General features: G+C 40.7%; 1 protein-coding gene across 2 annotated transcripts in view; it reads left to right on the forward strand.

The window, feature by feature from the left end:
- The window catches only part of arhgap10 (Rho GTPase activating protein 10), a 203,980-nt gene that overhangs the window by 149,327 nt on the left and 37,794 nt on the right, over nucleotides 1-16,859 (forward strand). For both annotated transcript variants that reach the window (XM_039750226.1, XM_039750227.1), the window contains exons 10-14: nucleotides 4,786-4,880; nucleotides 7,071-7,152; nucleotides 9,471-9,510; nucleotides 13,277-13,345; nucleotides 16,255-16,329. In XM_039750226.1, coding sequence (XP_039606160.1) covers nucleotides 4,786-4,880; nucleotides 7,071-7,152; nucleotides 9,471-9,510; nucleotides 13,277-13,345; nucleotides 16,255-16,329 — 361 coding nt within the window. The remainder of the gene's footprint in view (nucleotides 1-4,785; nucleotides 4,881-7,070; nucleotides 7,153-9,470; nucleotides 9,511-13,276; nucleotides 13,346-16,254; nucleotides 16,330-16,859) is intronic.

Here is a 16,859-nt window from a genome sequence, read left to right on the forward strand (position 1 = left end):
ATATATATACTAGCTGATTACCCAGTGGCTTCACTCACTGAGTGCAAGGGAAAAAAATAAAATGCAGCATTTATAAAATAAGTTTAATTACCAATTTTTTTTTTCAACAAATCAAGAGCATTTACAATAACATAGAAATCAATATAAACAACATGATTAACATCATTGTCATATGAGAATATGAAGTAATATATAAGAAGCACATTGCATATACAGTGGGATGCAAAAGTTTGGGCAACCTTGTTAATAGTCATTATTTTCCTGTATAAATCGTTGGTTGTTACGATAAAAAATGTCAGTTAAATATATCATATAGGAGACACACACAGTGATATTTGAGAAGTGAAATGAAGTTTATTGGATTTACAGAAAGTGTGCAATAATTGTTCAAACAAAATCAGGCAGGTGCAGAAATTTGGGCACCGTTGTCATTTTATTGATTCCCAAACTTTTAGAACTAATTATTGGAACTCCAATTGGCTCGGTAAGCTCAGTGACCCCTGACCTACATACACAGGTGAATCCGAGTATTTAAGGGGGTCAATTGTAAGTTTCCCTCCTCCTTTAATTTTCTCTGAAGAGTAGCAACATGGGGGTCACAAAACAACTCTCAAATGACCTGAAGACAAAGATTGTTCACCATCATGGTTTAGGGAAGGATACAGAAAGCTGTCCCAGAGATTGAAGCTGTCTGTTTCCACAGTTAGGAACATATTGAGGAAATGGAAGACCACAGGCTCAGTTCAAGTTAAGGCTCGAAGTGGCAGACCAAGAAAGATTTCAGATAGACAGAAGAGACAAATGGTGAGAACAGTCAGAGTCAACCCACAGACCAGCACCAAAGACCTACAACATCATCTTGCAGCAGATGAAGTCACTGGGCATCGTTCAACCATTCGGCGCATTTTACACAAGGAGATGCTGTATGGAGGAGTGATGAAGAGGAAGCACAAACAGAGCCGCTTGAGGTCTGCTCAAGCACATTTGGACAAGCCAGCTTCATTTTGGAATAAGGTGCTGTGGACTGATGAAACTAAAATGGAGTTATTTGGGCATAACAAGGGCGTTATGCATGGAGGAAAAAGAACACAGCATTCCAAGAAAACACCTGCTACCTACAGTAAAATATGGTGGTGGTTCCATCATGCTGTGGGGCTGTGTGGCCAGTGCAGGGACTGGGAATCTCGTCAAAGTTGAGGTACGCATGGATTCCACTCAGTATCAGCAGATTCTGGAGACCAATGTCCAGGAATCAGTGACAAAGCTGAAGCTGCGCGGGCTGGATCTTTCAACAAGACAACGACCGAAACACTGCTCAAAATCCACTAAGGCATTCATGCAGAGGAACAAGTACAACGTTCTGGAATGGCCATCTCAGTCCCCAGACCTGAATAGAATTGAAAATCTGTGGTGTGAGTTAAAGAGAGCTGTCCATGCTCGGAAGCCATCAAACCTGAATGAACTCGAGATGTTTTGTAAAGAGGAATGGTCCAAAATACCTTCAACCACAATCCAGACTCTCATTGGAACCTACAGGAAGCGTTTAGAGGCTGTAATTTCTGCAAAAGGCGGATCTACTAAATATTGATTTCATTTCTTTTTTGTGGTGCCCATATTTATGCACCTGCCTGATTTTGTTTGAACAATTATTGCACATTTTCTGTAAATCCAATAAACTTCATTTCACTTCTCAAATATCACTGTGTGTGTCTCCTATATGATATATTTAACTGACATTTTTTATCGTAACAACCAACGATTTATACAGGAAAATAATGACTATTAACAAGGCTGCCCAAACTTTTGCATCCCACTGTAAATACAAATTATTAAACAGTAAAACATTTTGGTAAAATAATTTGAACAACATATAAGAAGCTTATAAATTATTAAACAGTAAAAAATTTCAATAAGAGAATTTGAATGACATATAAGAAGCGTATAAATTATTAAGCAGTAAAACATTAACATTTAAGAAGTAAAGATATATTGAGTACTACTGCAGTGCTTTTGGGTAAACTACATTTTATGTTTGCCCATTAGGTACATAAATGTATAAATTTTTTGGTGTACCCACCCGAGAACACGCTACATAGAACTGACCGTGGGAGAAGCATGGATTTTCTAAATTGATTCCTACAACTTTAAGTGATTGGCCTTGTGCTCTATTTCATGTAATTGCAAATGCAAGGCGGACCAGAAATTGTAGCCTTTTGAAGTCAAATGGCATGTCCGCAGGGATGAGCGGGATACATGGTATGAAGACACTGTTCCGTCTCCCGGCATTTGTCAAGATTGTCGCCTCAATGACATTTGGCATAAAATGTAAGCGCTAGTTACGCTGTTTCCGGTCATACGCACGTAGTGTGTCGTAATATGTTCTGTGGTCATACAGAATTTCCGTTTCGCGTTGTGGTAATATGTAATTTCCGTTTCAAACGCGAAAAGAATTTTATATATTTAGATATACTGTATATATAAACTGCTGAAAAAAGTGAAAGGAACACTTTGAGAACACATCAGATCTCAATAGGAATCCAAAATCCTGCTGGCTTTCTCTGCTGCTATGGACTGATATGGTGATGTGTGGGGAACGAAAGGATATGATCAACCGACAGAGGGACACCTTGAAAATCAAAGGGAAACAATGAGGCGGCAGGCAGGCAGGCGAGTCCATTTGGCCGAAATTTCATTACAGCAACTCCAAATCGTACTCAGTAGTTTGTATGGCCCCCACCACCAACGCCTGACAATGTCCTAATGAGACAATGGATGGTATGCTGGGGGATCTCCTCTCAGATCTGGACCAGGCCATCACTGAGCTCCTGGATAGTCTAAGGTGTCAGATGGACCGAAACATAATGTCCCACCCAGGGGTGTTCTATTGGATTGAGGTCAGGCGAGTGAGTGGGAGGGGGCTGGTGGGGGGGCAGTCAATGGGATCAATTCCTTCATCCTCTCGGCACATGAGACCAGGCATTGTCGGGCACCAGGAGGAACCAGCATAGGGTCTAACAATGGGTCCAAGGATTACACCCCAATACCTAATGGCAGACAAGATGCCGTTGTCTTGCCTGTAGAGGTCTGTGTGTCCCTCCATTGATATGCTTCCCCAGATCATCACTGACCCACCACCAAACTGGTCATGATGAACGATGTTACAGGCAGCATAATGTTCTCCATGGCTTCTCCAGACCCTTTCACATCTGTCACATGTGCACAAGGTGCCTGCCAGTGGTGGACCTGCCAATTCTGGTATTCTATGGCAAATGCCAATCGACCTCCACGGTGCCCACTAGAGGACGTCGGGCCTTCAGGCCACCTTAATGGTGTCTGTTTCTGATTGTTTGGTCAGAGACATTCACACCAGTGACCTGCTGGAGGTCATTTGGTAGGCTCTGCCAGTGCTCATCCTGGTCCTCTTTGCCCAAAGGAGCAGATAGCGGTGGGTCCTGCCGATGGGTTAAGGACCTTCTACAAGGGGCCCTGTCCAGCTCTCCTAGAGTAGCTGTCTGTTTCCTGGAATCTCCTCCATGCCCTTGAGACTGTGCTGGGAGACACAGCAAACCTTCTGGCAATGGCACGTATTGATGTGCCATCCTGGAGAAGTTGGACTACCTATGCCACCTCTGTAGGGTCCAGGTATGGCCTCATAGTACCAGTAGTGACGCTGACTGTAGCCAAATGCAAAACGCGTGACAAAACAGATGAGGAGGGCAAAATGTCAGTGGCCTCCCTCCACCTGTTAAACCATTCATTCCTGTTTTGGGGGTCATCTCATTGTGGCCCCTCTAGTGCACCAAAGCAGCTGAAACTGATGAACAAGCTCCTCTGCTACTTAACTGGCCAAATCAATAGGCCACAAGTGTCATTGACTTGATGCTATACTTGGATTTAAAAGGGTTCCTTTACTTTTTTTGAGCAGTACATACATACAGTAGAGTACATACGTACAGTAGAGTACAATGTGTACAGGTTAGAGTCCAAAACAGAACTGTTTAACTATGGAGGATGAGGGGTTTTTATAGTTGGTCCTCGGGGCCGGGACCCGAAGGGGCAGAGTCAGTTGCCTTTACTGAGTGTCTACTGGGTGCTGCAGAAGGAAGATAAGAAGAGAAGGTTAGCGTGAGTGCACCCTCTCAACCCTGGGTTGGTAGTACCTGCTTCAGATGAGCCCAGAGGGTGATCCACAGATGTGCATGCGTAACAACATGTTAACGTACTCATTATTACTCTACCAAGTCAGCGGTTCCACAATGTTCACTTGGGCTTGACCTTCCAAAGTGCTTCTAATTTAATTTGGATTAAGTCGGGAGGTTAATGGAACGTGGAATTCAATAAAACAACAGGACATTATGAATGTAAATTAATGGCATATGGGCTAGCCAGGGGTCCGCCTGCCTTTCCAAACTTTGTTAATGACACTTAATAGGCATTTCAGTGTTGGTATCTGTTGATAGCCGTTTTGATGGTTGACGACAGACGGGTTTTAATTTGTGGTTAATGAACCTCATCTGACTTTTGACAACGTTTCTTCTCCTGATCATTTTCCATAATCATCCCCTCCAGTTCTCGTTGTGGCAGATTAGCTACCTGTGGTGTAACCTCAATATCTTTCCACAATATTCTCTTAAAAGTGGTCCACATGAGGTGTGAGACACACCCAACATTTGTGAATGACATATATCAGTCTTTATTTTTTCGATTTCAGTTTAAAATTTTGCCAAATTAAAATCTTGAGGATGAGGGTAGTACAGTAACGGTAACGGAGTTCCTATTTTACAGGGTGAGCCGGAGTCTGTCATCTTGAAATCCTGTACTAAAAAGCCCATGGACTCCATTGACAGGAGGTTTTGCTTGGAGATCGAAGTCACAGACCGGTAAGAAATGTGTTTTTTTTTTCTTCCCCATTCCTCAACCATAAAGTAAGTAATGTGATACCCCGCAGTCTTCTTCAAGGACTCAGGCTTTATTTTACATGGTGGCTTTCATTGTTTAAGAACCAGGGGGCTTTGCCCCCCCCCATGCTGTTGTGAAGAGGGGTGCTGAATGTATCCCAAGGACACGTGGTTGCTCCTCAGAAACACCTCTTGAAAGGTGATACAATGGGAAACAAATAACAGTTGTTTTATTTTTACCTCCTCTTTGCTTGATCAGCTGCTGGCTTGCTGTTGCTGGTGCTGCCGTGGCGCATGATCTGCATTTCGCGTGGCACTACAAACATTTGAAAGCCTGTACAGAACCATGTCCTTTTGTCTCACTGCCTTGTCTTTCTTCACCCCCAAACATCCTCAAACACTATTCTCTTTTCGCTGTTCCATTATTTCACCAAGTAAATATTTTCAGTTTGTTCGCGCTAATGCAATCTTTACTCTTTTTTTTTGAGACTTTTAAATTTTCTTACTTCCATTATCTCTAACCTGCTCTGCATGTGTATCACTTGGGCTTCCAAAGGTTGTAAGTATGACGTGACTTGACCGTCTCGCATGATGTGAAAGTGTCTCTCTGTCTCTCTTCAAAAGATCACGTCTCGTCGCAAGTTTTTTTTTTATAATAGACATAAGAAATCTGAGACCATTCAGTCCATCAAGCCCGTTTATTTAGCTAAAAACTAAGCTGTCCCAACATTTCATTCTGATTTCATTCTTAAAGATTGTCATTTCATTGACTGCATTCCAAGCCCACTCTGTCCCACAAAATGTTTGATATCATCAATAATGACTGATAATAATGTCATCTTCCATTTTGCATTAAATCCAGCCGACTACGCCACTGTAACAACAAGACAAGACAATGTCAATATATTTTTGTTAATCCCAGAGGGGAAATTGTCTTTTTTCATGACCCTTGGGGGTCAGAGCACAGGGTCAGCCATTGTACAGCGCCCCTGAGGCAATTTTCAAGTTAAAGGTCTTGCTCAAGGACCCAGTAGAGTAGGATCTCTTCTAGACTTTGAACTGACGACCTTCCAGATACCAGCAAATCTACTATAATTGGAATAAAGAATAAATCGAAGAAAATGCATTGTTAAGCACAATTTGAGTCTTCCTCAGACAGGAATCCTTTCTGGGTGACTGACTAAGCTGGCACATCAAGGTGGGCGGACCCCTGGATGTGACGTCAGAGGAGGAGAGCCGTCAATCTTCCTTTCTGCAGAAGAAGGTGGAGGAGAAGAGAGAGGCCATTAGCAGACAGCACCAGCCCCTGGATCGGTCGAGAGTTTCCATCACTGAAGCCCTTAAACTGTCTCCGTTGCACACTCATAGCTAGTTAGACAACATACACATGTGGCGTAACATGCAGATACATTCAGCAATTAAGTTAACTAATAAGAAAGCATTTTACGTTTTCTTTTAGATCAGGGGTCCTCAATCACAGTCCTGGAGAGCCGCAGTGGCTGCAGGTTTTTGCTCCAACCCAGTTGCTTAATAAAAAGCACTTATTGCTAAAGTAACACTTCTGCTTCACTTTAGTGATTTTGAGCCCTTATTGCTTAATTTGGTCTTAAACAGCTATTTTAATTGCTCCCTATTATCAATAACATGCAAATGACAAGAGAGAGCAGCATTTCTCCATTTAGCTTCTTTACATTTACACCTGTGTGTATTTATCTGCACTATTGGGTTTAATTAAATACTTGGAAGAAAAATGAAGAGAAAAAAGTGAAGAACTGAGAATTACTCGTCCATTTTAGCCTTCAAATCATTTGCATGATAGAAAGGGAAAGAAAATCTAGGATATGAGAATGACCTGACAGAGCAGAGTTAATTTAATTGCATAGCTTGTTAGTGCTTTATTGGCAAGAATTGCTTTCTAATTAAGCAACCAGCTCAGAAGAAAAACCTGCAGCCACTGCGGCTCTCCAGGACTGGGATTGAGGGACCCCTGTTCTAGATGGATAATTTCTGTTTGTGGAGGTCAATACACCTACCAACTACCGTGTCTGTGTGCATGTTTTGCATCATATTTTCAAGTAGGGATGGTTCGGCACGTCTTTATCTTGAAACAGAAATAAACCCTTTAACATGCCAACAATAAAATATAACCTTTGTTTTCTTGCAATTCCCCAGACAAGGACTCGTCATCACTGTCCAGGCTTTGTCTGAAGAAGACCGAAAGCAGTGGATGGAGGCGATGGGTGGCAAGGAGTCTGTAAGTATTGCAGTGCTGTGCGTTGCACAGCGCCAGCCCAATGGATTTCTGCTCATTTAGATAGGTAGATAGATAGATAGATAGATACTTTATTAATCCCAAGGGGAAATTCACATAATCCAGCAGCAGTATACTGATACAAAGAAACAATATTAAATTAAATAGTAATAAAAATGAAAAAAAATTAATGTTCGCATTTACTCCCCCGGGTGGAATTGAAGAGTCGCATAGTGTGGGGGAGGAATGATCTCCTCAGTCTGTCAGTGGAGCAGGACGGTGACAAAAGTCTGTCACTGAAGCTACTCCTCTGTCTGGAGATGACACTGTTCAGTGGATGCAGTGGATTCTTCATGATTGACAGGAGTTTGCTTAGTGCCCGTCGCTCTGCCACAGATGTTAAACTGTCCAACTTTAATCCTACAATAGAGCCTGCCTTCTTAACAAGTTTGTCCAGGCGTGAGGCGTCTTTCATCTTTATGCTGCCACCCCAGCACACCACCGCGTAGAAGAGGGCACTCGCCACAACCGTCTGGTAGAACATCTGCAGCATCTTACTGCAGATGTTGAAGGATGCCAACCTTCTCAGAAAGTATAGTCGACTCTGACCTTTCTTACATAGAGCATCAGTATTGGCAGTCCAGTCCAATTTGTCATCCAGCTGCACTCCCAGGTATTTCTAGGTCTGCACCCTCTGCACAGTCACCTCTGATGATCACGGGGTCCATGAGGGGCCTAGGCCTCCTAAAATCCACCACCAGCTCCTTGGTCTTGCTGGTGTTAAGATGTAAGTGGTTTGAGTCGCACCATTTAACAAAGTCTTTGATTAAGTTTCTGTACTCCTCCTCCTGCCCACTCATCTCACTCATTTCATCTCACGTTTAGGTAACTTGCCATCCTTTAAAAGATAAATCAGATTGTGCTACCATACCAGGCTTGCCCTTATTATTTGGCTTCCCTCGTTTGAACAATGAAATGCCAGCTCCAGGGCTGGAGCCCATTCGTAAGATAAATCGGTAACACATCTGTTAATTCCAGTTCACCTTCTTGGAACTGAATTGAAATTGGAACTGCGCCCACCTCAAGTGGAAACAGAATTGAATTTTGAATAAATCTTTCAAAATTCTATATCTGTTGTAATTGATTTTGATTTGTTAACTATTATATTATGAATCGCATAAAATACAAACAGATCAAATATATTCAAGCGTAAAGTATGTGTTATACAGGGAGATTCACTCGAAAGAAGCCCCGGATATTCTGTAATGACTCTCGCTAGGACCAAGCAATCTGAACGAAACAACGTGCAATGTGCTCCTCAGTATATGGAGCTTAGAACAAGTCACAGCGATGAGGAAGGCGACGTTTAACCTCCCATTTGCAACTTCTGGGTGCGTACCTCCCGTACCCCTTCACTCAGTCACTCGACTTCTCATCAGGATGGCGGTGTACATTACTGAGCAGAGCCTGTTCATGGTGCAAAACTATTGGGTCACCAATTCGTTTAATCGATGTCAGAATCAACTGGATGATCGATCGTGAGTTAACGGAAGGTTACTTGCAGCAAGTTGGAGCAACATGTCACACATCGGCAAGGAGAATGGTAAAAACTGAATCCTTCTTTGGCGACAGTGTCATTTCCACCACGGTCACTGGGGGTAAAACCACCAGACTTCTTCCTTTGGGGTCTGTTCAAAGGAAAAGTCTATCGGAACAACTCTGGAAAATTTGAAGAAAACATCCTACATGAAATTGCTGCCCGAGACACTTTCCGATACGTTCAGGAACATGGAACACCGCATCGAAATGTGTCTGGCAGAAAATGGAAACCACTTCCAGCCTTGCATGTAGTGCAATCGATGACAAATACGTCAAGATAGAGAGCGGATTTTTGTGGTTCAGATTGCTTCACCCTAACGGGAGTTACAACAGAATATTCAGGGTCTCTTTCGAGTGAATATCCCTGTTTATTATCCAAGACAGTTTTTCAACGTATTGTCATTTTTACATGAAGGACATTTGGACGTCGTATTTGTACCATTCACTCTGCCATTTCAGTTTTCGATTTTTAATAAATTGGCTTCCCTTTCTGACGATATGTTTTCACTTTCACTTTGTCATGATGGGGTTGTTGAGTGTAGATTGGTGGGTAAAAATGACAAACCTGCAACCCAATAAAAGTGTTCAGAAAGGGAAGGGGTCCGAGTACCTTCTGAATCCACCTTATTATTGGCCCATCTCTCCATTATTGAATATGCTAATGTGAAGTCTTTTGATAGGCTGTTCAATAATACAATTTCTTCTTCTTTTTTCTAAATCAGGTGAGCACCCTTTGCCGAACCTATGCAAAAAGAGAAGGAAGTAAGTACTCCTTAAAATAATATTGGGGGCAAAGGACGTGGGCTGCGCATGCTTTCTCGATACAAGCAGGCCGAAGAGACTGCAGATGTGAATAAACTGGTGAAGGACGAGTTGGGATGAATGTATTTAAAATGGGAATGTGCTCTGTTTGTTGATGGAGGAGGCGCCTACCTTGTGTTGTACAATGGAATTAAATAAGGAAGCAAAATAATCAGGAAACCAGTGTGTTGAGCAGTGTGGGAGGTGGTCCCGTGTGAAATCGACCAGCCTTTTAAGGAACATTCACCCAAAAGTTTTATCTGTTGCGTAACCTTGTAGCGGTCCGGTGCCGCGAAGATTCACACAGTCGAAGAGACGGTGATTTATTTATTTTTTTAGTGGAGATTCCAGGGGCGCACCCAGCCTTGGCCTGACCCTCACAAACTCACAAACAGAGACAAAAAGCCACCGGAAATAAAACAGCAAATAAAGAACGTATTAACAATAATAAATGAAAACAGCGAACCTCACCCCAGTTCCCCTTACGGCGATTATACATTAAATACAACAGACCACAAACAAAAACCACACACAGTAAAGTCTATCAAAAAATGGCAACAGATGTAATGTAAAGATGAAGGTAAATAGTCCAGCGATCCGCACGTTGAAGGGGAATGTAAAGATAGTCCTACCGCTAGTTCCTGAAATGGTGAAGACGGGTGGACAGGTTCAGGAGCGCTCCTTTCTTCACAGGATGGCCATAAATCCACGTACAGTCCTCACATAACAGTCAGACGGCAGACAATCCAGACCCCCGACCAAGACGATCCAAGACAAAAAATGAGAAAGCACAACTACCAGACAAGAACTTCAGGCACGAACCACAAAATACCTTTTTCTTTCCAAAAAAGGTCTCACCGGCATCCTTGAACTCAACAGCCCCTGCACCCTCAGAAGAAGACCAATCAGAGCCCCTGCAGGGACTGCGGGGAATTGCACTTTCAAGCCCCAGTAGCACCGCTACAACCTGGGTAGTTTATAGTGATGGCCAAGAAAAATTTTTAATCTCGTATTCACGCAGAACGGTAATAAAAAACATTTCTGACAGAAGACAAGTCCATGGAGACCAACATTAGAGTGGAATCCAGGAAAGTTGCCCCCCACATTTCGCCCCTCATACAATTTCACTCCTCCCACTTTGCCCCAGATATTTTTCCTATCACCTACCTGGATCATTTATTAAAGTTTAGCAGCCAAAAGAAGAAGAAGATTACCTGTATTTTATTTAATTTTTTTGTATTTTGATTTAATTTTAAATATCGAAATAGCATTCCAGTTATTTGTTAGTTTTTTTTGTCAGCACTGTTACTCAGTTTAATGCATCCAAACACACTACTGGCGTTACGCAGGGCGCGTTTGTTGTTTCCACCACCCGAACTATGTCAGGTGCATCGCGGTGCTATAATATTATAAAAATTTACAATGATAAAGAGACTTCCATCAATAAGCAGTGCATTGCAGATAGTCCAATATCAATATATATGCCGCCACACACTGCGTCATATAATATTATAATAATTTACAATGGCAAAGAGACTTCCATCAATAAGCACTGCGTCGCAGATAGTCCAATATCAATATATACGCCGACACACACTGCGTCGTATAATATTATAAAAATTTACAATGGCAAAGAGACTTCCGTCAATAAGTAGTGCATTGCAGGCAGTCCAATATCTTTTTTTTTTGTTTTTTATTAATTTTATTGCAATCCATACAAAGCAATCAAGTTTTTACAAAAAGAAGAATTGAGTTAAGAACAGATTGATCCCCACCCCTGAAAGAGAGAGCAAGCCAAACAGCGTAAAATTTAAGGCTTGTAAACATACCTAAATTAATAAATTCTCTGTGCTTTATGAACTTATTTTAAAATATTACTGATTAGATCCTGCCATGTTTTGAAAAAAGTCTGCACGGATCCTCTAACTGAGTATTTGATTTTTTCCATTTTCAAATAATATAACACATCGGTTTCCCACTGACTTAAAAGAGGAGAGTTTGGGTTCTTCCAGTTTATCAGAATGAGTCTGCGTGCCAAGAGTGTAGTGAATGCCATCACAATTTGTTTGTCCTTCTCCACTTTAAGCCCCTCAGGAAGAACCCCAAACACAGCTGTTAATGGGTTAGGAGGGATTGTCACACCAAGGCTGTCTGAGAGGTAATTAAAAATTTTGGTCCAGAATAATGTTAATTTGGTGCAGGCCCAGAACATGTGACCTGTTGAGGCTGGGACTTGATTGCAACGTTTGCAGGTTGGATCATGCCCTGGAAACAGAAAAGGAGGAATATCTGGAAGGTTATGTTTAACAAAGTTCCTGATTTGAAGATAGTGAAAGAAATGTGTCGCTGGAATGTTAAATTAGGAATGTAATTGTTCATAGGATGCAAAGACGTTGTCTACATAAAGATCTGTAAGCAAGTTAATTCCAAATTTTTTCCAGATATTAAAAACTGCATATGTTTGTGAAGGTTGAAAGAGGTGGTTCTCTTGCAGAGGTGCCACAGATAGAAGCTTCTCCATCTTAAAATGCTTTCTACATTGGTTCCAGATTCTAAGTGAGTGGAGCGCAATTGGGTTATTAGCGTATTGCCGATAACGTGTATTTATTGGAGCACATAGCAAGGAATACCAAGTAGTACTGCAGGATTTTACTTCTATTGCGGTCCATTCCTGTGTATGTTCTTCTATTTGTCTCCAGGTTCTTATCACCTGTATATTTGCTGCCCAGTAATAAAACTGGAAGTTAGGTAGAGCCATGCCACCTTCTGCCTTTTGTCTTTGTAGGGTCGCTCTTTTGATGCGTGGATGTTTTGAATTCCAAATAAATTAGGTTATTGTTGAATCTAATTGCCTAAAAAATGATTTATTAATGTATATTGGAATGTTTTGAAATAAAAAAAGGAGCTTAGGACAGTCCAATATCAATATTTACGCCGCCACACCACGCACTGTGCCGTATAATATTATAAAAAATTACAATGGCAAAGAGAGTTCCGTCAATAAGTAGTGCGTCGCAGACAGTGCAATATCAATATATACACTGCCATGCACCACACCATATAATATTATAAAAATTTCCAATGACAAAGAGAGTTCTGTCAATAAAAGGCAAAAGAAAATTGGTAGATGATGACAGCCACATTTATGTGTTTTCAAAGAGAACAGTAGATGAACAACACAGAATCTGGGTTTGTGAAAAACATTCCACCTGCAAAGGACGTGTTTAATTTTTCGGCAATTTTAACATGTGCATTTATTAGGGGAAAATTCACATAATCCAGCAGCAGTATACTGATACAAAGAAACAATATTAAATTAAATAGTAAAAAAATGAAAAAAATTAAAATAAAATGAATGTTAGCATTTACTCCCCCGGGTGGAATTGAAGAGTCGCATAGTGTGGGGGAGGAACGATCTCCTCAGTCTGTCAGTGGAGCAGGATAGTGACAAAGTATCTATCTATCTATCTATCTATTACACCAAAGTAAATTGCAAGATTACAATTACAATTTCTGTAATCTACTCATTATCTACAGGGGGCAAATTGTGGAGGGTGAAATGTGGGAGGCGAATTGTTGGGGGTGAAATGTGAGGGGCGATTTTTCCGTAAACCCATTGGAGAACTGCAAACTATTTCAAATTTTTCAATTTTTGTCTTTTTCTTTCTGCTCAGAGCGCACTTCCAGACGCCCCCTTCTGACTGTGTCTTTCTTGTTTCTTTTTCAGTTGAGGCCCACCTGAATGAAGTCGGCTTTTCACTCGTGAGGAACTGCATCCGTGCTGTCGAGTCAAGAGGTACGTTTGACTCAGGTGCCCGTAAAGCGTCACTTAGTCAACACAATTAAACTATTGATTTATTCTTCAATTTAATCATTTTTCTTTTCCCATGGCGCATAGGTTAATTCATCCAGCCCAAAACTAACCCCTGAATTTTGCATTCTTGGTGCGAGTTATTTTACATTTGTTTTGTGGATACTTTAAAAGTATTTTCAGAGTTTCATTTATTGACTTGTGTCAATGTCAGATTCAGGATGGAGAAAATATATTCATTAACACATGCATGGAGTCACTCAATACATGGAAGGAGATGATGGACTTCCAGTTACTTGTCAATCAGAGAAGCACATGATTAGCTTCATTTCTCATATCCTTGTAAATTACTGATAAACGGGACCTTGGAGTCAGAATTCTGCTATGCTCAATACCTCTGGCTCTCTTCTCAATACTTGGTCCTTGTGCTAAAGCAGCAGCAGGACTTTCATTAAAATGCTTCCTAAAATTGGCAAAAGCTAATAGTTAACAAGACCAGACATCATTCAATATAAAGAATTTATAATCAAACAGCAAAAAAATATTACAGACACGGACGAACTTGTTGGTGCCTTTATAGCTCATTGAAAAAGTGCTGTCTGTCCCCTGAAAAGTGATGAAATCAAAGCATGTCTTTAATATGAGTAAAGTAAAGCAAGTGTGACAAGAGTCTACTTATTCTACAAAGATCTTTGAAATGGCCTGGACACACTTGTTGGTTCCTATAGAGGAGACCCTAAAAATTCAGATTTGAGTGATTTTTTCAAACTTGCTGCTTTCTTGAGTTCATATCACAGACATCTCCAATCGTGCAATCAGTCAACTGGCGGATTTAAAGGGAGAAAAGTCGTCACTCTGCTGTTTGGTGTCATCGTGTGTCAAGCATGTTAAATTATACGGAAAAATCAAATCCCGACTTATTTGCGGAAGAACTTATCCGCAAGTATATACCGTAATTTAGAATAAACCTGCAATCTGTCAAGGCTTTAAATACATTTTGTTTTCAATCAGTGTTAAATAAAATATTGACCCATTTACACTTCATTTAAATTAAATTCAAATTAGCCTATGATCTGACAAAACGTTACATACATTTATTTTAATTAGTGTTAAAACCCTGTGGATGGATGTCCTCATTTTCACAAACAATGAAATGTCACTTCGGTCCGATCGTGGATGTGGCCTCAAAGTGCCAGACCCCTCTCACAAAATGGGGGATTGTTATTTAATGACATTTTGGGAGATACGGAGTGTTAGGGTGGAATGGGAGATCTAGTGAGATGCGGGTTTCATTACTGGGGTTCCTCTTAGAGCAGATGTTATGAGGTCTGCTCCTGGTTTGGTTGACAGACGTGTCCGTGATATGAGAAGGGTATCCTCCGACACTGAAGAAACTCCTCGTTCTGAGGGCTTCATTACAGAAGTAATGTGTGTGTTTGTGTTCCAGCTCTATACAGGTGAAGTCTGAACTGGGAATTCACTCATAATGAGATGGCAATGCCACTTGTCTTTCGGGCTTCACCATTACCTACATATTTTTTTTTTAAAGACACATTGGCACAGTAGTGATCCTTCATCCTGGGTTTGAATCCCATGACTTGTTATTGTCTGTGCAGAGTGTGCACATTCCCCCCTATGCCCCCCCAGGTAACTCGGGGTTTTCTTCCAATCTCCCCAAACAGTCAGAGCTGTGCAGTTCTAGATTGGCTTTGTGTGACTGTGAGTGTGGGTGGGCATGACTGGGTTACGCTATACACTGGTGCCCCGTCCTGGGCTGGGTCCTGCCTTGTGCCCAGTGCCACTCGGATAAAATATGTGTGTTCTCTGGAACTGAGGTGTTATCTTGATTTCCAATTTATTTTTGTGGGAGAGATACGAGATAATCTGCCTTCTTAAGAAAGCCTACAGAGTTTCCCAGAGTAGAGATCTTTGAGGATGTACTTGTCTCACAAAAAAAAAGAAAATCGATTTGTTTGGATATAAATTCTGTACAGTTCTCGTCTGTTAAGACGCCATCTGCGAGATGAGTATATGGGGCATAATGATTTGAGCGCCATGATCAAAGGGGCCTGGTCGGAGATAACAATAGCGTCATACTTACAAGATTGAATCGTTGCAAGTAATCAGTTCTTCAGTAGCAATGATGCACTGGTGAGTAGAAGGAATATGCTCTTGAGTTTGGGTTTAGAAATCTTCAGGGGTCTGATAAGTTGTGATCAGTTACAAACTGTGTGATTGTGTTTGCAGTGTTAGATTTTGTCACCCCTGTAACAAGTGACCTATCTGGGTCTGGATTTAAAACACAGTTAACGTCCCCAGCCATTATAATTTTATGAATGTTCACATTGGGAATGGATGCAAATATGATTTGGATGACGTCCCTATCATCCACATTGGGTGCGTAGAAATTTATCAGAATCACTTTACAGTTAAATAAATTGCCCATGACGATCACATGTCTCCCTTCAGAATCAGATACTACATCTGTTACTACAAATGAGATTCTTCTTTGTGTAAGAATTCCCACACCTCTAGTTTACTTTGTAAAGCTGGAATGGAATATTTGTTCAGTCCAGTCTGTGTGCAGCCGAAACTGATCCTTGTTTAATAAGTGGATCTGCTGTAAAAATACTATTTTAGCATTTAGACCTGTTAGGTGAGAGAATACTCTCTTTCTCTTTAATTCATGATTGATACCTTTAACATTCCAGCTCATAAAGTTAACTGTTTGGTCATGGAGACATTGCTTCTGAACTTTTGTTGTCATTTTGTAGTCTTAAGATAAGATAAGACAGCTTTGACATTAATTTCCAATTTTCCTAGGACTTATTGCCATGAAGCCTAATGTTGCGTTGGCACTTATAATTATAAGAATTATCTTGATTTCTTTACAGGGATTAAGGATCAGGGGCTGTACAGAGTTGTTGGTGTCAGCTCCCGGGTTCAAAAACTACTGAACATTTTAATTGGTGAGTATATTGTCACTAAACAGTAACACTTTCTTTAGTGTGGTTTTAATTTTGTGTAATAATTATTTTTTTTCTCTCTTTTTTATAATGAATTCAGACTGATCAATCTATCTATTTTATAGTGCCTTTCACGTCTATCTATCTATCATATAGTGCCTTTCACTTCTATCTATCTATCTATCTATCTATCTTTCACATCTATCTATCTATCTATCTATCTATCTATCTATCTATCTATCTATCTATTATATAGTGCCTTTCACTTTTTCTATCTATTATATAGTGCCTTTCACTTCTATTTATCTATTATATAGTGCCTTTCACTTATATCCATCTATTTTATTGTGCCTTTCACATCTATCTATCTATCTATCTATCTATCTATCTATCTATCTATCTATCTATCTTTTCAGAGTCACACAAGTGTTGGTAATTAAACTAGCAGGTCTCCTTTTGCAGTTCTTTCCTTTCACCACTAGAGGGCACACTTTCCTTACTCTCCATCCTCCGTTTGTAAGTCCTCTCATTCT

The sequence above is a fragment of the Polypterus senegalus genome, chromosome 4, assembly GCF_016835505.1.
Source record: "Polypterus senegalus isolate Bchr_013 chromosome 4, ASM1683550v1, whole genome shotgun sequence".
Lineage (NCBI taxonomy): Eukaryota > Metazoa > Chordata > Cladistia > Polypteriformes > Polypteridae > Polypterus > Polypterus senegalus.